This window comes from Salmo salar, chromosome 21 (assembly GCF_965601325.2).
Source record: "Salmo salar chromosome 21, fSalSal1, whole genome shotgun sequence".
Taxonomy (NCBI): Eukaryota; Metazoa; Chordata; class Actinopteri; order Salmoniformes; family Salmonidae; genus Salmo; species Salmo salar.
Genome location: NC_138311.1, coordinates 1329216 through 1353422, shown reverse-complemented (window position 1 = coordinate 1353422; position 24207 = coordinate 1329216). Strand labels below are relative to the sequence as shown.

The 24207-nt window shown below is 42.6% G+C and overlaps 1 protein-coding gene across 1 annotated transcript in view; it reads right to left on the bottom strand.

Annotated features, from left to right (window-relative positions):
* Nucleotides 1-14316: 14316 nt before the first annotated feature.
* Nucleotides 14317-24207, bottom strand: part of mycbp2 (MYC binding protein 2) — a 386518-nt gene continuing 376627 nt past the window's right edge. Inside the window, exons 77-78 of the mRNA XM_082967288.1 lie at nucleotides 23236-23401; nucleotides 14317-16047 (exon numbers count right to left, since the gene is read on the bottom strand). Of these exons, the coding sequence (XP_082823414.1) occupies nucleotides 15932-16047; nucleotides 23236-23401 (282 nt within the window). The 3' untranslated portion in view covers nucleotides 14317-15931. The remainder of the gene's footprint in view (nucleotides 16048-23235; nucleotides 23402-24207) is intronic.

The window sequence follows — 24207 nt, the reverse complement described above, 5'->3', positions numbered from 1 at the left end:
AATAATTGTTATGTTTTTTGTGAACGTTTATCGTGAGTAATTTAGTAAATTCACCGGAAGTTTTCGGTGGGAATGCTAGTTCTGAATGTCACATGCTAATGTAAAAACCTGGTTTTTGATATAAATATGAACTTGATTGAACAAAACATGCATGTCTTGTATAACATAATGTCCTAGGAGTGTCATCTGATGAAGATCATCAAAGGTTAGTGCTGCATTTAGCTGTGGTTTTGGTTTTTGTGACATTATATGCTATCTGGCTGGGTCCTCTACAGACATAATGTAATGTTTTGCTTTCGTTGTAAAGCCTTTTTGAAATCGGACAGTGTGGTTAGATAAAGGAGAGTCTTGTCTTTAAAATGCTGTAAAAAAGTCATATGTTTGAAAAATTGAAGTTTTTGTATTTTTGAGGAATTTGTAATTCGCGCCACGCCTATCATTGGATATTGGAGCAGGTGTTCCGCTAGCGGAACGTCTAGATGTAAGTTTCCCTGCATTAACCTGTTATGGCTAGGGGGCAGTATTTTCACGGCTGGATAAAAAACGTACCCGATTTAATCTGGTTACTACTCCTGCCCAGTAACTAGAATATGCATATAATTATTGGCTTTGGATAGAAAACACTCCAAAGTTTCTAAAACTGTTTGAATGGTGTCTGTGAGTATAACAGAACTCAAATGGCAGGTCAAAACCTGAGAGATTCCTTTACAGGAAGTGGCCAGTCTGACCATTTATTGTCTTTCTTTGACATCTCATTCCATTACAAAGGATCTCTGCGGTAACGTGACGCTCCAATAGGCTCTCAGAGCCCGGGAAAAACCTGAATGTCGTCATTCCAGCCCCAGGCTGAAACACATTATCGCCTTTCTCAAGTGGCCGATCAAGGGACTGTGGGCTTAGGCGCGTGCCCTGGCCGCCCCTGTCTTTGTGTTTTTTCCTCTGTTTGCCGAAAAGGAGCAAGCGTCCCACCTAGCCCATAGAGGTTAATGAACATGCACCTGTGGAACGGTCGTTAAGACACTAACAGCTTACAGACGGTAGGCAATTAAGGTCACAGTTATGAAAACTTAGGACACTAAAGAGGCCTTTCTAATGACTCTGAAAAACACCAAAAGAAAGATGCCCAGGGTCCCTGCACATCTGTATGAACATGCCTTAGGCATGCTGCAAGGAGGCATGAGGACTGCAGATGTGGCCAGGGCAATAAATTGCAATGTCCGTACTGTGAGATGCCTAAAACAGCACTATAGGGAGACAGGACAGACAGCTGATCGTCCTCGCAGTGGCAGACAACATGTAACAACACCTGCACAGGATCGGTACATCCGAACATCACACCTGCGGGACAGGTACAGGATGGCAACAACAACTGCCTGAGTTACACCAGGAATGCACAATCCCTCCTTCAGTGCTCAGACTGTCCGCAATAGGCTGAGAGAGGCTGGACTGAGGGCTTGTAGGCCTGTTGTAAGGCAGGTCCTCACCAGACATCACCGGCAACAACCTCGCCTATGGGCACAAACCCACCGTCGCTGGACCAGAAAGGGCTGGCAAAAAGTGCTCTTCACTGACGAGTCGCAGTTTTGTCTCACCAGGGGTGATGGTCAGATTCGCATTTATCGTCAAGGGAATGAGCGTTACACCGAGGCCTGTACTCAGGAGCGGGATTGATTTGGAGGTGGACGGTCGGTCATGGTCTGGGACAGTGTGTCACAACATCATCGGACTGAGCTTGTTGTCATTACAGGCAATCTCAATGCTGTGCGTTACAGGGAAGACATCATCCTCCCTCATGTGGTACCCTTTCTGCAGGCGCATCCTGACTTGACCCTCCAGCATGACAATGCCACCAGCCATACTGCTCGTTCTGTGCGTGATTTCCTGCAAGACAGGAATGTCAGTGTTCTGCCATGGCCAGTGAAGAGCCCGGAACTCAATCCCATTGAGCACGTCTGGGACCTGTTGGATCGGAGGGTGAGGGCTAGGGCCATTCCCCCCGGAAATGTCCGAGAACCTTGCAGGGACCTTGGTGAAAGAGTGGGGTAACATCTCACAGCAAGAACTGGCAAAAATGGTTCAGTCCATAAGGAGGAGATGCACTGCAGGACTTAATTCAGCTGGTGGCCACACCATATACTGAGAGTTACCTTTGACCCCCCCCCCCCCCCTTTGTTCAGGGACATATTATTCAATTTATGTTGGTCACATGTCTGTGGAACTTGTTCAGTTTATGTCTCAGTTGTTGAATCTTATGTTCATACATTTTTTTACACATGTTAAGTTTTCTGAAAATAAACGCAGTTGACAGTGAGAGGATGTTTCTTTTTTGCTGAGTTTTGTTTCCACAACCACACAATTACATACCAAAACCCCACAACTTCTGACAGCAACCACACAACTGCTTGCCATATTGTCGTGACATTGTATAGATGAAAGCATCTGTTGCTGGATAAGTGGCATCTCTTCAGTAATCTCCCTAACATTTCTCTTGACTGTGACTAGACTGACTGCATTGACGGCAGTGGTACCTAGGGCAAATAGTGACCCCACGGCTGCCCCTATCGAGAATAGCGCCCCGTCTAATCGTTTTTCTCACCTGGGCTCAACTAGTTCTAACTGGGTTACCGTGAACTTTTGGAGTTGGGCCAACATATGGGCAGTGTCTAGCTGGGCGTGCTTAACTGCCTGGGTGGTCCCAACTCAAATGCGCCGCAGGTGGAACGTGTTGGCGGTACACTTTATCTGCATCTAGGCGGACGTACACCCTCTGCGTGTGTACTCTGCAATTAGTTATAAGGAGTCCTGGATCATCACGGAGAACGATTCCCGTAGGGGGACCGCTCGTGATAACATCTGCTGGGTTGGTTTTTGAACAGGGAGCAGACTGTCAGAATCAGCCAAAGGAACTCCATCCTACAGAAACGCATAATCAGAGATATTGCTGGATTATTTCAGGTATTTGCTTTTGTAAACGAAAATATTTTGACAACAATTTTTCTGGTTTTCTTATTTTGAAACAGTACAGCGCAGGACAATATCAATAGTGACAACAGACGTATATCTGGTAGTTGGGAAGAGAATAAAAGATGTTAGGTGCAACGTACTGATCTCCTGGAAGGGATCAGTTGAGGGTACTTAAGAATTTTCTTAGTACCTCTGACTTTGCTAAGTTTCTATCTATTCGGTGATGGCTAGCACCCCTTCTATTCCCATGGTAGGAGTGTACAACTTGATTTGGTTCCTGGGGACCCACTTTAACGTGGCATTTTGTTGACCTTTGCTGATTCTGATCTGATAAGCTACAGGTGACAGCTTCACCACAATCAATCAAATGTATTTATAAAGCCCTTCTTACATCGGCTGATGTCACAAAGTGCTGTATAGAAACCCAGCCTAAAATCCCAAAAGCAAACAATGCAGGTGTAGAAGCATGCTGTCTAGGAAAACCTCCATAGAAAGGCCGAAACCTAGGAAGAAACCTAGAGAGGAACCAGGCTATGAGGGGTGGCAAGTCCTCTTCTGGCTGTGCCGGGTGGAGATTATAACAGAACATGGCCAAGATGTTCAAATGTTCATAGATACCCAGCAGTGTCCAATCTCTCCAAAAGAATGTGGTGATCGATGGTATCAAAAGCAGCACTAAGGTCTAGGAGCACAAGGACAGATGTAGAGCCTTGGTCTGACACCATTAAAAGGTAATTTACCACCTTCACAAGTGCAGTCTCAGTACTACGATGGGGTCTAAAACCAGACTGAAGTGTTTCGTATACATTGTTTGTCTTCAGGAAGGCAGTGAGTTGCTGCGCAACAAGTTTTTCAAAATGTTTTGAGAGGAATGGGAGATTCGATATAGGCCAATAGTTTTTTATATTTTCGGGGTCAAGGTTTGGCTTTTTCAAGAGAGGCTTTATTACTGCCACTTTTAGTGAGTTTGGTACACATCCGGTGGATAGGGAGCCATTTATTATGTTCAACATAGGAGGGCCAAGTACAGGAAGCAGCTCTTTCAGTAGTTTAGATGGAATTGGGTCCAGTATGCAGCTTGAAGGTTTAGAGGCCATTACTATTTTCATCAATGTGTCAAGAGATATAGTATTAAAAAACTTGTGTCTCGCTTGAGCCTAGGTCCTGGCAGTGTTGGGAAGACAACTGAGCTTTGGAGAAATATGCAGATTTAAAGAAGAGTCCGTAATTTGCTTTCTAATGACCATGATCTTTTCGTCAAAGAAGTTCATGAATTTATCACTGCTGAAGTGAAAGCCATCCTCTCTTTGGGAATGCTGCTTTTCAGTTAGCTTTGCGACAGTATCAATTTAATTTTTTGGATTGTTCTTATTTTCCTCAATTAAGTTGGAAAAATAGGATGATCGAGCAGCAGTGAGGGTTCTTCGATACTGCACGGTACGGTCTTTCCAAGCTAGTCGGAAGACTTCCAGTTTGGTGTAGCACTATTTCCGTTTCAATTTTCTGGAAGCTTGCGTCAGGGCTCGGGTATTTTCTGTATACCAGGGAGCTAGTTTCTTATGTTTTTAGGGGTGCGACTGCATCTAGGGTATTACGCAAGGTTAACCTCTATGGGCTAGGTGGGACGCTTGTGTCCCAACTACTCAACAGCCAGTGTAATCCCGTGGCGCGTTATTCAAATACCTCAAAAATGCAAAAACTTCCATTTTTCAAACATATGACTATTTTACACCATTTTAAAGACAAGACTCTCGTTAATCTAACCACACTGTCCGATTTCAAAAAGGCTTTACAACGAAAGCAAAACATTAGATTATGTCAGCAGAGTACCCAGCCAGAAATAATCAGACACCCATTTTTCAAGCTAGCATATAATGTCACATAAACCCAAACCACAGCTAAATGCAGCACTAACCTTTGATGATCTTCATCAGATGACAACCCTAGGACATTATGTTATACAATACATGCATGTTTTGTTCAATCAAGTTCATATTTATATCAAAAACCAGCTTTTACATTAGCATGTGACTAGCATGTGACTAGCATTCCCACCGAACACTGCCGGTGAATTTACTAAGTTACTCACGATAAACGTTCACAAAAAGCATAACAATTATTTTAAGAATTATAGATACAGAACTCCTCTATGCACTCGATATGTCCGATTTTAAAATAGCTTTTCGGTGAAAGCACATTTTGCAATATTCTCAGTAGATAGCCCGGCATCACAGGGCTAGCTATTTAGACACCCAGCAAGTTTAGCACTCACCAAAGTCAGATTTACTATAAGAAAAATGTTATTACCTTTGCTGTTCTTCGTCAGAATGCACTCCCAGGACTTCTACTTCAATAACAAATGTTGGTTTGGTCCAAAATAATCCATTGTTATATCCAAATAGCGGCGTTTTGTTCGTGCGTTCAAGACACTATCCGAAAGGGTAAATAAGGGTGACGAGCATGGCGCAATTCGTGACAAAAAAATTCTAAATATTCCATTACCGTACTTCAAAGCATGTCAACCGCTGTTTAAAATCAATTTCTATGCCATTTTTCTCATAAAAAAGCGATAATATTCTGACCGGGAATCTGCGTTTAGGTAAACAGACGAAAGAAAATAAAGCATGGGGTCGACTCGGGCACGCGCCTAAGCCCATAGTACTCTGATCGGCCACTTGCCAGACGCGATAATGTGTTTCAGCCAGAGCCTGCCTCGATATCATTCAGCTTTTTCCCGGGCTCTGAGAGCCTATGGGAGCCGTAGGAAGTGTCACGTTATAGCAAAGATCCTCAGTCTTCAATAAAAAGAGCCAAGATGAATAACACCTTGTCAGACAGGCCACTTCCTGCATGGAATCTTCTCAGGTTTTGGCCTGCCATATGAGTTCTGTTATACTCACAGACACCATTCAAACAGTTTTAGAAACTTTAGGGTGTTTTCTATCCAAAGCCAATAATTATATGCATATTCTAGTTACTGGGCAGGAGTAGTAACCAGATTAAATCGGGTATGTTTTTTATCCAGCCGTGTCAATACTGCCCCCTAGCCCTAACAGGTTAAATTGAGTTCCTCAGTTAGGTGGTTAACTGATTTTTGTACTCTGACGTCCTTGGGTAGGCGGACGGAGTCTGGAAGGGCATCAAGGGATCTTTGGGTTGTCCGAGAATTTATAGTACGACTTTTGACTATCCTTGGTTGGGGTCTGAGCAGATTAGTTGCTGCGATTGCAACTTAATAAACTGGTGGTCTGATAGTCCAGGATTATGAGGAAAAATAACATTCACAACATTTATTTCACGGTTTAAAACTAGGTCCAAATATGACTGTGGCAGTGAGTAGGTCCGGAGACATGATGATGGCTCCAAAAGCTTTTTGGAGTAGGTCTGTGGACTTTTCCATGTGAATATTAAAGTCACCAAAAATGTGAATATTATCGGCCATGACTACAAGATCCGATAGGATTTCAGGGAACTCAGTGAGGAATGCTGTATACGGCCCAGGAGGCCTGTAAACAGTAGCTATAAAAAGTGATTGAGTAGGCTGCATAGATTTCATGACTAGAAGCTCAAAATATTAAAAAAAGTCCTTTTTTTGTAAATTTGCTATTGTAAATGTCATTAACACCTCCGCCTTTGCAGGGTGCTTGGGGGATATGGTCACTAGTGTAACCAGCAGGAGAGGCCTCATTTATCACAGTAAATTCATCAGGCTTAAGCCTGAAAAAAACCTATTGTCCCAAAGGTCCATTTATTGCATGTTAAAGTTCTGAGGCCGGTTCTCCATAGTGAGAGGACAAAGGAATTTTGTCTGCTGCCTTAAGATTTACAATGGGCATGAGGTGTCATAAAAAAACCCATCTCCATACCTCTCGATCTCTTCCCCTCTGGTGGGTGTGAGAGATCTCTCTGTAGGATTGTGGTCCAAGGTAACCTGACCCGAGCAGGCCAGTCATGACAATATCTAGTGACCACAACCACATAATTACATACCACAACCACACAACTTCTGACCACACAACTTCTGATTACACATTTAACTACTGTTAGGTCCTAAATAACAGAGTAAGAAATTGACGGACACCATAAAAGCTCCAACCAAGTATATTCACCCAAAGGATCGAACAGCTGAACAGACAAAGACATTTTTTTTATATTTTTTTTATTTCACCTTTATTTAACCAGGTAGGCTAGTTGAGAACAACTTCTCATTTACAACTGCGACCTGGCCAAGATAAAGCAAAGCAGTGCGACACAAACAACAACACAGAGTTACACATGGAATAAACAAACATACAGTCAATAATACAATAGAGAAAGTCTATATACAGTGTGTGCAAATGAGGTAGGATAAGGGGGGTGAGTCAATAAATAAGCCATAGTGGCGAAATTATTACAGTATGGCAAATTAAACACTGGGGTGATAGATGTGCAGAAGATGAGTGTGCAAGTAGTGGTACTGGGGTGCAAAGGAGCAAAATAAATCAAATAAATAACAATATGGTGATGAGGTAGTTGAATGGGCTATTTACAGATTGGCTATGAACAGGTGCAGTGATCTGTGAGCTGGTCTGACAGCTGGTGCTTAAAGCTAGTGAGGGAGATATGAGTCTCCAGCTTCAGTGATTTTTGCAGTTCATTCCAGTCATTGGCAGCAGAGAACTGTAAGGAAAGGCGGCCGAAGGAGGAATTGGCTTTGGGGGTGACCAGTGAAATATACCTGCTGGAATGCATGCTGCGGGTGGGTGCTGCTATGGTGACCAGTGAGCTAAGATAAGGCGGGGCTTTACCTAGCAATGACTTATAGATGACCTGGAGCCAGTGGGTTTGGCGATGGATATGAAGCAAGGGCCAGCCAAGGAGGCAATACAGGTCGCAGTGTTGGGTAGTATATGGGGCTTTGGTGACAAAACGGATGGCACAAATTGGATGGCACTGCATCCAATTTGCTGAGTAGAGTGTTGGAGGCTATTTTGTAAATGACCTCGCCGAAGTCAAGAATCGGTAGGATAGTCAGTTTTACTAGGGTATGTTTGGCAGCATGAGTGAAGGGCGCTTTGTTGCGAAGTAGGAAGCAGATTCTAGATTAAATTTTGCATTGGAGATGCTTAATGTGTGTCTGGAAGGAGAGTTTACAGTCTAACCAGACACCTAGGTATTTGTAGTTGTCCACATATTCTAAGTCAGAACCATCCAGAGTAGTGATGCTGGACGGGCGGGCAGGTGCGGGCAGTGATCAGTTGAAGAGCATGCATTTAGTTTTGCTTGCATTTAAGAGCAGTTGGAGGCCAAGGAAGGAGAGTTGTATGGCATTGAAGCTCGTCTGGAGGTTAGTCAACACAGTGTCCAAAGAAAGGCCAGATGTTTACAGACTGGTGTCATCTGCGTAGAGGTGGATCAGAGAATCACCAGCAGCAAGTGCGACATCATTGATGTATACAGAGAAAAGAGTCGGCCCAGGATTGAACCCTGTGGCACCCCCATAGAGACTGCCAGAGGTCCGGACAGCAGGCCCTCCGAGTTGACACACTGAACTCTGTCTGAGAAGTAGTTGGTGAACCAGGCGAGGCAGTCATTTGAGAAACCAAGGCTGTTGAGTCTGCCGATAAGAATATGGTGATTGACAGAGTCGAAAGCCTTTGCCAGGTCGATGAATACAGCTGCACAGTATTGTCTCTTATCGATGGCGGTTATGATATCGTTTAGGACCTTGAGCGTGGCTGAGGTGCACCCATGACCAGCTCGGAAACCAGATTGCATAGCGGAGAAGGTATGGTGGGATTCGAAACGGTCGGTGATCTATTTGTTAACTTGGCTTTTGAAGACCTTATGAAAGGCAGGGATAGGATAGATATAGGTCTGTAGCAGTTTGGGTATGGTGTCCAGGGCACAGCTGGGGACAGAAGGTGGTCAATAGCAAGCGGCAACGGTAAGAGACTTGTTTCTGGAGAGGTGGATTTTTAAAAGTAGAAGCTCAAATTGTTTGGGCACAGACCTGGATAGTAAGACAGAACTCTGCAGGCCATCTCTGCAGTAGATTGCAACTCCACCCCCTTTGGCAGTTCTATCTTGTCAGAAAACGTTATAGTTTAGGGATGGACATTTCTGGGTTTTTGGTGGTCTTCCTAAGCCAGGATTCAGACATGGCTAGGACATCCGGGTTGGCAGTGTGTGCTATGGCAGTGAATAAAACAAACTTAGGGAGAAGGCTTCTAATGTTAACATGCATGAAACCAAGGCTTTAACAGTTACAGAAGTCAACAAATGAGAGCGCCTGGGGAATGGGAGTGGAGCTAGGCACTGCAGGGCCTGGATTAACCTCCACATCACCAGAGGAACAGAGGAGGAGTAGGATAAGGGTACGGCTAAAGGCTAAAAGAACTGGACGTCTAGTACGTTCAGAACAGAGAGCAAAAGGAGCAGATTTCTGGGCATGGTGGAATAGATTCAAGGCATAATATACAGACAAGGGTATGGTAGGATGTGAATACAGTGGGTGTAAACCTGTGCATAGAGTGACGATGAAAGAGATATTGTCTCTAGAAATATAATTTAAACCAGGTGATTTCACCGCATGTGTGGGTGGTGGAACTAAAGTGTTAATTGAGCAGGGCTAGAGGCTCTACAGTGAAATAAGGCAATAATTACTAACCAAAACAGCAATGGACATGGCATATTGATGTTAGGGAGAGGCATGCGTAGCCGAGTGATCATAAGAGTCCAGTGAGTGGCTTCAGGCAGCTGGCGGGCCGGGGCTAGCAAGCTAGCAGAAGGGCCTTTGAGGGACGTCGCGATGGAAGAAAGTCTGTTGTGGCCCCCTCGTGCTGTTACGTCGGCAGACGGATCGGGAGGGCTCCGTGTGGTAAACCAGGCCAATTGGCAAAATAGGTATAGTGGCCAAAGAATTTGTCCGATGTGCTCTAGATAGCTAGCGGGCCGCGGCTAGCAGGCTAGCGGATGGGAATTCAGGGGACGTCGCGACAGAGGAGCCAGTTGAGAGATCCCCTCGGGCGAATCACGTCGGTAGTCCAGTCGTGATTGGTCGGTGGGGGTCCAGGCCAGTTGGCAAAATAGGTATTGAAGCCCAAGGAGTGGCTGATGGACCTCTACGGCTAGCCCGGGAGATGGGCCTAGCAGATGGGCCTAGCAAGGCTAGCTCCAGGCTAATGCTTCGGGACAGAGACATTAGCCAGGAATGGCCACTCGGATAGCAGCTAGCTAGCTGCGATGATCCAGGTGGGGGAAAAAAAGCTTCAGAGCTTGCGGTAGGAATCCGGAGATATAAGTCCGATTTGCTCTTGTTTGAGTCGCGCTGTGCAGTCTGGCGAGACTTGTCCAGGCTAAAGGTAGCTGATGACTGCTAGCAGTGGCTAGCTGACTACTGCTGTTGGGGGTTCCGGTTCAGAGGACGGATCAGCAGGGCTCCGTGTGGTAAACCAGGCCAATTGGCAAAATAGGTATAGTTGCCAAAGAATTTGTCCGATGGGCCTCTTAAGCTAACAGTCCGATGTGCTCTAGACAGCTAGCAGGCCACGGATAGCAGGCTAGCGGATGGGCATTCAGGGGACATCACGACGGAGGAGCCAGTTGAGAGACCCCCTCGGGCAGAATTACGTCGGTAGTCCGGTCCAATTGGCAAAATAGGTATTGTAGCCCAAGGAGCGGCTGATGGGCCTCTTCAGCTAGCCGGGAGATGGGCCTAGCAGATGGGCCTAGCAATGGCTAACTGACTACTAGCTAGCTTTTGATGGGGGTTCCGGTTCTTAAATGGTTCTTCAGTGGTAGTAAATATATACACCCCAATTTGGGTGGAGTATCCTCCTCCTCTCTAAACATTACATCTCTATTGCTAGGCAGGAAGTTAAGTGATACAGGCAATAAACTGTTCCTTCTCCCTTAATGTGACCTTACCTGACCTCGACCCCCTTCCTCACTAAACCCAATCTCTCCAACCTTATCAGTGCCTGCCATGTGTGATTGCCCTTCCTTCACTCAATACATTCCAACCTTAATTGCCTCCACCATATGCATTCCTCCTACAGATAACCATTAACTTCTGGTGTTGACCCTAGACTATAGCACTCAATATTTCAATATGATACCTGATAATTAACAATATTACAAGTTTAGGAGTCAGAACCCAGAGTCCATCACTACTGACCATATCCACACAACTACTGAACCACAACCGCACAACTTTTGACCACATTTAGTGACCACAACCACACAACTCCTGACCTCAACCACATAACTTTTGACCGCAACCACACAACCACTTTCCCCCTCTAGTGACCACAACCACAGCACTTCTGACCACAACCACATGACTATTGACAACAACCCCACAACTATTGACAACAACCATACAACTATTGACAACAACCATACAACTTCTGAACACAACCATACAACTTCTGACCACAACCACACAACTGCTGACCACAACCACACAACTGCTGACCACATCTAGTGACCACAATCACACAACCACATCTAGTGACCTCAACCACTAAATGTCTGACCACAACCGCTGACCACATCTAGTGACCTCAACCACTAAATGTCTGACCACAACCACACAAAGATGTACACAGAGCTAACATTAATAATATGCATGTCAATCTCTCCTGGCTTAAAGTGGAGGAGAGATTGACTTCATCACTACTTGTATTTGTGAGAGGTATCGACATGTTGAATGCACCGAGCTGTCTGTCTAAACTACTGGCACACAGCTCGGACACCCATGCATACCCCACAAGACATGCCACCAGAGGTCTCTTCACAGTCCCCAATTCCATAACAGACTATGGGAGGCGCACAGTACTACATAGAGCCATGACCACATGGAACTCAATTCCACATCAGGTAACTGATGCAAGCAGTAGAATCAGATTTAAAAAACAGATAAAAATACACCTTATGGAACAGCGGGGACTGTGAAGCAACAAACATAGGCACAGACACATGCATACACACACACACACATTGATTTTGTAATGTAGATATGTGGTAGTGGTGGAGTAGGGGCTTGAGGGCACACAGTGTGTTGTGAAACCTGTGAATGTATTGTAATGTAAATAAAATGTCTAACTGCCTTAAAACCTGTTAGGGACAGACGTTCCGCTAGCGGAACGCCTCACCAATATCCAATGGTAGAGCGTGGCGCGAAATACAAATACCTCAATTTTTCTGGACTCCAGGAAGAGTACATAGTAAATGAATAAATACAACTAATGACCACAACTGCTGACCACAACAAGATTACTGACCGCAACCACTGACAACAACCACACAACATCTGACCACAACCACATCTGATGACCACATCTAGTGTCCACAACCACATCTGATGACCACATCTAGTGACCACAACCACAACCACATCTGATGACCACATCTAGTGACCACAACCTCATCTGATGACCACATCTAGTTACCACAACCACATCTGATGACCACATCTAGTGACCACAACCACATCTGATGACCACATCTAGTGACCACAACCACATCTAGTGACTACATCTAGTGACCACATCTAGTGACCACAACCACATCTGATGACCACATCTAGTGACCACAACCACATCTGATGACCACATCTAGTGACCACAACCACATCTGATGACCACATCTAGTGACCACAACCACTTCTGATGACCACATCTAGTGACCACAACCACATCTGATGACCACAACCACATCTGATGACCACATCTAGTGACCACAACCACATCTAGTGACCACATCTATTGACCACAACCACAACTGATGACCACATCTAGTGACCGCAACCACATCTGATGACCACATCTAGTGACCACAACCACATCTGATGACCACAACCACATCTAGTGACCACAACCACATCTGACCACCACAACCACATCTAGTGACCACAACCACACAATATCTGACCACAACACAACTAGACCGTAACCCCACAACTACTGACAACAACCACACAACCTCTGACCACACAGCTACTGACCACATCTAGTGACCACAACCACACAACTTCTGAGCACAACTGACCACAACACAACAACCACACTTCTTGCCACACAACTACTGAGCACAACACAACTACTGACTGCAACCACACAACTAGACCATAACTGCACAACAACCACACAACCTCTGTCCAAAGTTACAATTTATTTGTGGGGCTTGCGCATCAAAAGCCCCAGCTTTAATCATCGACATATTATTATTGTGCACAAAATGTGAGAGAAATAAGCTTTTTGTGCGAATGGAACATTTCTGGGCTCTTTTATTGCAGCTCATGAAACCAGCACTTTTACATGTTGTGTTTATATTTTGTTCAGTATAAAAAGCATAACCACAACATTTACCTCCTCTGCAAATGCCATCATGACTGTGTGGTTGTTGCTGAGGATCATTGGTAACAGTTTAATTAAATCAACGCATGGCGCAATACTTGGCTGTGTCCTTACACAGTTCCATGGTTAGTGCCGGCAATACGAGGGTATCGCCTACAGTACTATTGTACACTATTCTCTCTATTATAATTCTGTGTACACTAATCTTCCAACATTAGCATGGGTAATGAATCAAAACACTACTTTTGATTCATCAATATATTTTGTGTGTAAAGGTTGTCCAAACAGTTAAAAAAAAATGATTCGTACATTATTTCCTAACCCTAAAATGTTCCTCAATCTGCAAGATCAGTCTTTTTAAAACTACCAGGTGGTGTTGAAATGGAGAGGAAAATGCATATATTTAGATGGATTTCTTTCACTGATCCCTATTTTCTGAACCTGCCTCTATACGCATATTGAATTTTAGATATGTTTCATATTAGGGCACAGTAGTACAGTCACCTTTTATTTCTGCCCAACAGGAACTGAATGGTGACTAATGCATGGAGTCAGTTTAATTGTAAGAATGAAAGATGATTCTGAACACTTCCAGAGGTACAAATCCCCTAAGCTCCCATTATTGGTGAGAGGTTGGAATGTTTTGCTATAACCTCTAACCTTCTCACTCATCACTATTCTGATTCATGATTTTTCTTAATCATGGCATTATCAGGATTCATTTAGTAGTGTTCCAAAACATGTTACTACTCAGAAAGAAATGACTCCAGTCATCATTCACCATTCAGCTATTATTGGGCAAAACTTATTGGGCAAAACACAACCAAAATACACTACAAATGCATTCAACGAGTTTGTAGAGTTACAAGCTTGATGTGGTTAGTCATTGCGTACAAGGAATATGGGATCAAATACTAAACTTTGGTCTACAGATAATGAATGAAAATACCCTAATTTAAAAGGTGACAGATGGTCTGTACTGTCACCTCAAATGAAACATTTGATCTCAAAGTGCAGGAGTATTTAAACATTTTTTATTGAACCTTTATTTTGCTAGGCAAGTCAATTAAGAACAAATTCTTATTTACAATGACTGCCTGCCGGGGAACAGTGGGTTAAACTGCCTTGTTCATGGGCAGAATGACAGATTTTTACCTTGTCAGCTCAGGGATTTGATCCAGCAACCTTTCGGTAACTGGCCCAGCGCTCTTATCACTAAGCTACCTGCCGCCCCAAAGTATAGATCCAAATTAAAAACAATTTGCTTGACTTTCCAAATACATTGTGTTGACTGTATGGATACAATTATTTAGTTACTTGCATTGGTGTGGTAAAACCAAGTGAAAAAAACACACCCGTACTCTTAAATGTACCTTGCGAAACAGAGAACCTGGTTTATTTCCATTCAAATCCATTCACCACAGATATTACAAGTAATAAGCTTTTATAACAACAGCTGTTTGTTTTTTCTCAGACCCCATACCCAGACCCCCCATGTCCCCCTGCCTCCTACTGATGGAAAAGCATCACGGATTCACAATTATTTGTACTATTTGGTTCTGAAGACTAGCCCCCCAACACGTTGAGTTACCGCACATTTACAATAGAATGGTAGCCTATAATATACTCACCTTCTGAGTTGTTAAAAAACAAACAGAAAAAAGGGTTTGTACCGCAGCGTAATTTTTCTGATTGTGGAGCAGAAAAAAAGTGTTCATATCAATCAACCTTCATACACTGCAGACGCTGGGCATAATTTTCAGAGAACAGAAGTGATCTGACATTTTGAATTGGGGGAATACGACTGTTTATCGCCGAATAAAAATGTACAGTGGCTTTTATTGACATACATTCCATAGGATAAACAGCTGCAAGATAGGAGGCACACCCAGTATTGCACTTCATTAAAAGTTCTGGCTCAAAACATAAACCAGAATATTAAACAAAATTGAAGTGTAGAGCAGCAACTTCAGAATACATCATTATATACAAGATTAGATCAATTGCACACTATTTTCCTCCAAAACATATTCTTAAGTCTTATTCACCACCTTATCAGAATTATTCACTTAATTTTTTTTGTCTGTCAACCCATGATGCACTCGACAGTGGAGAGAATAATGTACAAGATTACAAAAAAAGTCTTTACATACAACAATATTTTGAATTCATTGTTAGGAAGCTAGAAATACAGCCCGTCTCATCTTTTTTCTTGTATATATCCCAAGTTCATCCTAATTGCCTTAAAAAAACAATATTCAATACATTGTTACACTTCAGTGATCGGGAGGTGTGCAACTTCGATGGAAGCCAAGGGGTTACAACGGCCACATGCAAACATGTCACAAGTTTTATTATTATATATTTCCTCTGGAATGCACATAGAGAGCCTCAACTCTCTTTGTGTGTTTTGTAGTAGCCTCGAAGACTCTGGTTGGTAGAAGAGCACAACTTGGGACTCTTGGGTACGGTAGAAAGCCTGATCCAGTGTCCAGGGCCATCTGACAACATGAAAGCCAACACGAGGAGATACTTTACAGGCTGGGCTCAGGCTGCAGCCAACATCCTGCAGTCCCAGTAGGAGGAGTGTTCGGTACGCGTCTCTCAGTTTTCATAACTGGGTGTTTTTAGAAGCTATGGGCGTTCCTGCACACTCCACAGCCTAGGGCAAACTCCTCGCCGGTGGGTGGGTGAACCACGTGTAAGGGGCACTCTGTCCCCTCCAACTGCTTGCCTTTTGGACCTGGGGACACAAGGAGAACAAATGAGAACAATGAGGATTTTGGCTTGATTCTACCTAAGTCATGCATTGATGTCAATGGGAGACAGAGAAAATTTGCCTGTTTGAGACTACAATTGACAGTTTGTCATGATTTGTAATTTGATAAAATAGTTTGTCATTCCATTCATTGTATTTGAAGAACAGAACCTCTGTTGGTTCCCAGTCACTGATTTGGATGTGGAGGCCAGAAGTCTGATTCTGGCCAATCAATGATATTGACTGATCAATCATGTGCCAACAGGGTCCAATCAGCAGACGATGTGGCGGCCCTCAATGACTTGAGCTAAGCACTGAGCAGCACCTCTGAACAGTATGTCAAAGAGCATCGAACAACATCAGCTTGGAATTACGATGACATCACTATTTTAACAGACCTTCGGAACACACAGATCCCTTGGTCTGAATGATTCAAATGGATCATTTTGATTTTCCACAGGGAGCCACCGAATCATCCCCTGCCACCAACTGGCTCATTCATCCCTTCTCTTTTCCATTGTAACTCTTCCCCGGGTTGCTGTTGTAAACCAGTGGTTTTCGACCTTCTTTGTGAACCTTATTTTGCTCTGCCTGAAGAACCATGTCAGCTTAACCCCAGGTTAAGAACAGGTGCTCGAAATCAACTTTCCTGGTTGAAGTAAATAACTGGTAAATAAATAACAATGGATAAATAGGGGATTGGTCCGGTTGCATTCCTGGTGCTTCAACTGCTGCGACAAGGAAAAATGTGTCCCTTACCAAGTGAAATGGAAGACATTTGTTAATGGCCTGATATGCTCCTTAAAGGAGCCAAGGGCATAAAGGCATACTACACTCAAAAGCAAAGTCATTTTAACAATGTTTACATAGTGTTTTACACATTTCATACAGTATAGTAGTGTATTTTGTAGCTCATAGTCTCTACTTTTATCCAATGTAAAAAACACAATTTAAAATATTGCTACACAAGACCGATTTGAGCCAGTCGGTCACATATCTACAATACAAAATCCATGTGTGTATAGTGCTTATGTTATCGTGTGTGTATGCATGTGTCTGTGCCTATGTTTGTGTTGCTTCATAGTCGCCGCTGTTCCATAAGCTGTATTTTTTATCAATTTTTAAAAAATCGAATTTTACTGCTTGCGTCAGTTAATTGATGTGGAATAGAGTTTCATGTAGTCATGGCTCTATGTAGTACTGTGTGCCTCCCATAGTCTGTTCTGGACTTGGAGACTGTGAGGAGACCTCTGGTGGCATGACTTGTGGGGTATGCATAGGTGTCCGAGCTGTGTGCCAGTAGTTCAAAACAGACAGCTCAGTGCATTCAACATGTCAATACAAGTAGTGACGAAGTAAATCTCTCCTCCACTTTGAGCCAGGAGAGATGCATATTATTAATGTTAGCTCTCTGTGTACATCCAAGGGCCAGCCGTGCTGCCCTGTTATGAGCCAATTGCAATTTTCCCGACTGAACAGTAGTCAAGGTGTAACAAAACTAGGGCCTGTAGGACCTGCCTTGTTGATAGTGTTGTTAAGAAGGTAGAGCAGCACTTTATTCAAAATTACAATTCTTGTCTTTCATAATTTGGTCAGATATCCTCTCAATGGTCGGTGGGACGAAATCGTCCCTACTACGTAACAGCCAGTGGAATCCTGTGGCGCGTTATTCAAATACCTTAGAAATGCTATTACTTCAATTTCTCAAACATATGACTATTTTACACCATTTTAAAGACAAGACTCTCGTTAATCTAACCACATTGTCCGATTTCAAAAAGGCTTTACAACAAAAGCAAAACATTAGATTATGTCAGCAGAGTACCCAGCCAGAAATAATCAGACACCCATTTTTCAAGCTAGCATATAATGTCACATAAACCCAAACCACAGCTAAATGCAGCACTAACCTTTGATGATCTTCATCAGATGACACACCTAGGACATTATGTTATACAATACATGCATGCTTTGTTCAATCAAGTTCATATTTATATAAAAAAACAGCTTTTTACATTAGCATGTGACGTTCAGAACTAGCATACCCCCCGCAAACTTCCGGTGAATTTACTAAATTACTCACGATAAACGTTCACAAAAAACATAACAATTATTTTAAGAATTATAGATACAGAACTCCTCTATGCACTCGCTATGTCCGATTTTAAAATAGCTTTTCGGTGAAAGCACATTTTGCAATATTCTGAGTAGATAGCCCGGCATCACAGGGCTAGCTATTTAGACACCCAGCAAGTTTAGCACTCACCAAAGTCAGATTTACTATAAGAAAAATTGTATTACCTTTGCTGTTCTTTGTCAGAATGCACTCCCAGGACTTCTACTTCAATAACAAATGTTGGTTTGGTTCAAAATAATCCATAGTTATATCCAAATAGCGGCGTTTTGTTGGTGCGTTCAAGACACTATCCGAAGTGTAAATAAGGGTCACGCGCACGACGCATTTTGTGACAAAAAATTCTAAATATTCCATTACCGTACTTCGAAGCATTTCAACCGCTGTTTAAAATCCATTTTTATTGCCATTTTTCTCATAAAAAAGCGATAATATTCTGACCGGGAAAGCGTGTTTACGTTCAAAGAGAGAGAAAATAAAGCATGGGATCCCCTCGTACACGAGCCTGAGTCTCATAGTACTCTGACCGGCCACTATCCAAACGCGCTAATGTTTTTCAGCCAGGGGCTGCCTCGATATCATTCAGCTTTTTCCTGGGTTCTGAGAGCCTATGGGAGCCATAGGAAGTGTCACGTTACAGCAAAGATCCTCAGTTTTCAATAAACAGAGCCAAGAAGAACAAGAACTTGTCAGACAGGCCACTTCCTGCATGGAATCTTCTCAGGTTTTTGCCTGCCATATGAGTTCTGTTATACTCACAGACACCATTCAAACAGTTTTAGAAACTTTAGGGTGTTTTCTATCCAAAGCCAATAATTATATGCATATTCTAGTTACTGGGCAGGAGTAGTAACCAGATTAAATCGGGTACGTTTTTTATCCGGCCGTGCAAATACTGCCCCATATCCCCAACAGGATATACTTGGATGTGTAGTGTCAGCGTTTGTTGCTGCCATGTCATGTCTAAGTTTGCTAATCTTGCCAATGAAAAAAATCCTTTAAGTAGTTGGCAATATCAGTGGGTGTTGTGATGAATGAGCCATCTGATTCAATGAATGATAGAGCTGAGTTTGCCTTTTTCCCCAAAATTTCATTCAAGGTGCTCCCACGTATTTTACTATCATTCTTTATGTCATTTATCTTTGTTTCATAGTGTAGTTTCTTATTTTTATTCAGTTTAGTCAACTGATTTCTAAATTTGCAGTACACGTTTGCCAATCGGTTGTGCAGCCAGACTTATTTGCCATTCCTTTTGCCTCATCCCTCTCAACCATACAATTTTTCAATTCCTCATCAATCCACAGGGATTTAACAGTTTGTACAGACATTTTCTTACTGGGTGCGTGCTTACTAGTAACTGGAATAATTATTTTCAAATGTGTCAAGCGCAGCATCTGGTTGCTCCTCATCACACACCACAGACCAACAAATATTCTTTACATCAACAGCATAGGAATCAAAAAACGTATTGTATGACCTCATACACTATATTAGGCCGAGCCTTTGGAACTTTGGTATTCCTAGATATGGCTACTATATTGTAATGCAGGGGTGTCCAACCCTGTTCCTGGAGAGCTACCTTCCTGTATGTTTTCACTCCAACCCCAGTTGTAACTAACCAGTTTATCAACCAGCTAATTCTTAGAATCAGGTGTGCTAGATTAGTGTTGGAGTGAAAACCTACAGGACCGTAGCTCTCCATGAACAGGGTTGGAGAGCCCTGTTGTAATGTATATGGATACTGTTTTCAAGCAAATTTCTGCATGTTGATGTTTTCATTCCTGTGCTGTTTGTAACTACCCTGGTAGGATGACTGATAACCTGACCAGGTTGCAGGCACTGGTTACAGTTTGAAGCTTTTTCTTGAGTAGGGAAGCTTGATGAAAGCCAGTCAATATTTAAATCACACAGAAAATAAACTTCTCTGTTGATATCATACATTATCAAGCATTTCACACGTTATCCAGATAATGACTGTTAACACTTGGTGGTCTATAGTAGCTTCTCACCAGAATGGGCTTTAGGTGAGGCAGATGAACCTGTAGCCATATTACTTCAACAGTATTTAACATGAGATCCTCTCTAATCTTTACAGGAATGTGGTTCTGAATATAGACGGCAGCACCTCCACCACTGATATTTATGTATTTTCTGTAAATGTTATAACCTTGTATTGCTACCATGTATTGCTACCACTGTATCAAAGGTATTATCTAAGTGAGTTTCAGAATATGAATGTCATCTGTTACTAGCAAATTATTGATTTCATGAACCTTGTTTCTTAAGCTACAAATGTTAACGTGGGCTATTTTGAGCACTTTTATGGGATGCTTGATTGTTTTCATTGCTTTACTGGGAATCTTAGCAGAAGTAGATATTCTCATGTTCTTTATGTTAGTGCAGGGTGAGCTGCACACAGTGGACTTCCTACTAGGGCACACCGCCAACAGTATAAATCTGGTTCATAGACACATGATTACTGCATACAATAGCAGTAGGATCAACAGAGGTATTCAGAGCAGTTAGAGGGGACACACATTAGGTTACTTACATTGTGTCTACTAACGCCCCTGGTATAATGTAATTTGCTAAAGCATTATGACAACTCAGCGACACAATGGTAGGGATTAGATGACCTGGGCTTGGGTCATTGATAAGTCATTGTCTCAACGCAGCCTCATAGTGCTCTGAAAGGATCCAGGAACCCAAATGATTTGGGTGGATCTCATCCTCCTTATAAAACGTGTTTTGCTTCCAAAAGGTATTGCAATTGTCAACAAAAGTTACACCTACTGAGCTACAATAATCACGTAGCCAGTTGTGAAGAAAAATAATCCTGCTATAGCGTTCAAATACCACAATTCAGAGAGGACACAGGGCCAGATATGTTGGGTCTTTTATTAGTCTCTAACAGACTCAGTCAGTCAACCAGTTTCAACTGTTCAGAGCTGCTCTTCATAACCCACATGGACTACAATTTAATGATGTCCATGTCCTGGCGTAGTACATTCAGTGAGCAGCTTAGTAATGTCATTAAAACCCACATGGAATACAATTTATTGATGTCCATGTCCTGGCGCAGTACATTCAGGAGCAGCTTAGTAATGTCATTAAAACCCACATGGACTACAATTTAATGATGTCCATGTCCTGGTGCAGTACATTCAGTGAGCAGCTTAGTAATGTCATTAAAACCCACATGGACTACAATTTAATGATTGCCATGTCCTGGCGCAGTACATTCAGGAGCAGCTTAAAACCCACATGGACTACAATTTAATGATGTCCATGTCCTGGCGCAGTACATTCGGGAGCAGCTTAGTAATGTCATTTATTCAAGCTCCGGAATAGGACATTGTTTTTGCACCAGAAATGGTCAACATTTCTTACCGTGGAGCTGCCCAAAATCACGTTTGGCTGGAAAGACAAGGAAATCCACCCACTCCCACGTGTCACAGGATTCGGAGAACCCTTTACGGACGGGCGAGAGGCAGGATAAATTGAGCCCGTTTCTCCCAGCGCATGCCTCCGACAGATGGAGAAGCCCCGCTCGATCCAGAGCAGGGACAGAAAATTGCTGACGCCGACTTCGAAATCATAGGAGTCAGCACTGTGGCAGCAGACAAAGGTACCCTCAGCGACGAAGGTGCAGGAAGATCAGGCTCCAGGACAGTGAAACTATTCGTTGTTTGTATCTGCTCCGGGCCTCTCGCTTGGAAGCGTTTGCTATCAGAAGGGGGAGGAAAGGCAGGAGATGGCTCCCATGTCGAACGAACGTCTGAATACTTATGGAAATAAGGTATTTCTGTAGTTTTGTAAAAATGAAATTTCTACACACCTGTTTTCGCTTTGTCATTATGGGGTATTGTGTGTACATTGATGAGGAAAATGTTTATTTAATCAATTTTAGAATAAGGCTGTAACGTAACAAATTGTGGGGTCTGAATACTTTTCGATTGGTCTGTACATATAATGTATTTGACATTGCTAGTTCTGATATTGTTTGTTTTGATACAGTATGTCTTCATTTCTTGTTATTTTTTAAAACTTTTAGATTATGTGTGTATGCAGGTGGCTTAGCGGTTAAGAGCGTTGGGCCAGTAACCGAAAGGTCGCTGGTTCGAATCCCCAAGCCGGTAAGGTGGAAAAATCTGCCATTCTCCCCTTGAGCAAGGCAGTTAATAACAACCGCTCCCCTAGGAGCCGATGACGTGGACGTCCATTAAGGCAGCCCTCCGCACCTCTCTGATTCAGACGGGTTGGGTGTCCGAGCTGTCTGTTTGAACTACTGGCACACAGCTCGGACACCCATGCATACCCCACAAGTCATGCCACCAGAGGTCTCTTCACAGTCTCCAAGTCCAGAACAGACTATGGGAGGTGCACAGTACTACATAGAGCCATGACTACATGGAACTCTATTCCACATCAAGTAACTGATGCAAGCAGTAGAATCATATTTAAAAAAACAGATGAAATACACCTTATGGAACAGCGGGGACTGGGAAGCAAACATACGCACAGACACATGCATACACACACGGATTTTGTACTGTAGATATGTGATAGTGGTGGAGTAGGGGCCTGAGGTTCACACAGTGTGTTGTGAAATCTGTGTATGTATTGTTTTTAAATTGTATAAACTGCCTTAATTTTGCTGGACCCGAGGAATAGTAGCTGCTAATGGGGATCCATAATAAATACAGATACAAATGCGCAAGACACATTTTGGTTGAATGCAGTCAGTTGTGCAACTGACTAGGTATCCCCTTTCCCTATTGTTATTGTAATGCATGATATTGCTGCATTGTTAGAGCTAGAAACACAAAACATTTCACTGCAACTGCGATAACATCTGCAAAACTGTGTATGCAACCAATAAACTTCGATTGTTTTAGAATTTAATATTTTAGTATTTTGTTCACTGAAATACAATCCCAAAAAAGTGTGCATGTCAGTAGTCAAGTTTTCAAGATGGAGCACTTTCAGTACAAAGCAAAAACTTCCATGATTATGCATTATGCACAGTAAGTCTGTACCTGCAGGACAGTGAGGCAGCTCCTCCTTGGGCACGCTGGTCATCCTCTGGAAGTCATCGTGGCAGGCGTTACAGAAGTGAGTGGTGCCGAAGCAGAAGAAAACAGCCACCGAGCAGCAGTACCGGCATTTGTACTCAAGAAAGTCTGTCCCGTGCTTGGAACACATCTGCAGATGGAACATGGATGTGTTATACTACATTGGGAAAGGATGATCAATGGAAACAGGATGCATTCGGAAAGTATTCAGAACCCTTGACTTTTTCCACATTTTGTTACGTAAAAGCCTTATTCTAAAATGGATTCAATTGTTTGTTTCATCATCAATCTACCCGGAATACCCCATAATGACAAAGCGAAAACAAGCTTAGAATTTTTCTTATTTATTAAAAATAAAAAACTGAAATATCAGATTTACAGTGCATTCGGAAAATATTTAGACCCCTCAACTTTTTCCACATTTTGTTACGTTACAGCTTTATTCTAAAATGGATTAAATAAAAACATTGTTCTTTATAAATCTACACATAATACACCATAATGATAAACCGACAACAGGTTTTTAGACATTTTTGCAACTTTATAAAAAATTAAGAACTGAAATACTTTTTCTTGCCACTGTATATAAATAAGGTATGTGAACCCTTTGGAATGATCTGGATCTCTAAATAATTTGGTCATAAAATTAGGTCTGATCTTCATCTAAGTCACAACAGACAAACACAGTCTGCTTATACTAATAAAACAAATTATTGTATTTTTGTCTATATTGAATACAACATTTAAACATTCACAGTGTAGGTTGGGAAAAGTATGTGAACCCCTAGGATAATGACCTCTCCCAAAGCTAATTGAAGTCAGGAGTAAGCTAACCTGGAGTCCAATCAATGAGATGAGATTGGAGATGTTGGCGAGAGCTGCCCTTTAAAAAAAAACTCACATAATTTGAGTTTGCTATTCACAAGAAGCATTGCC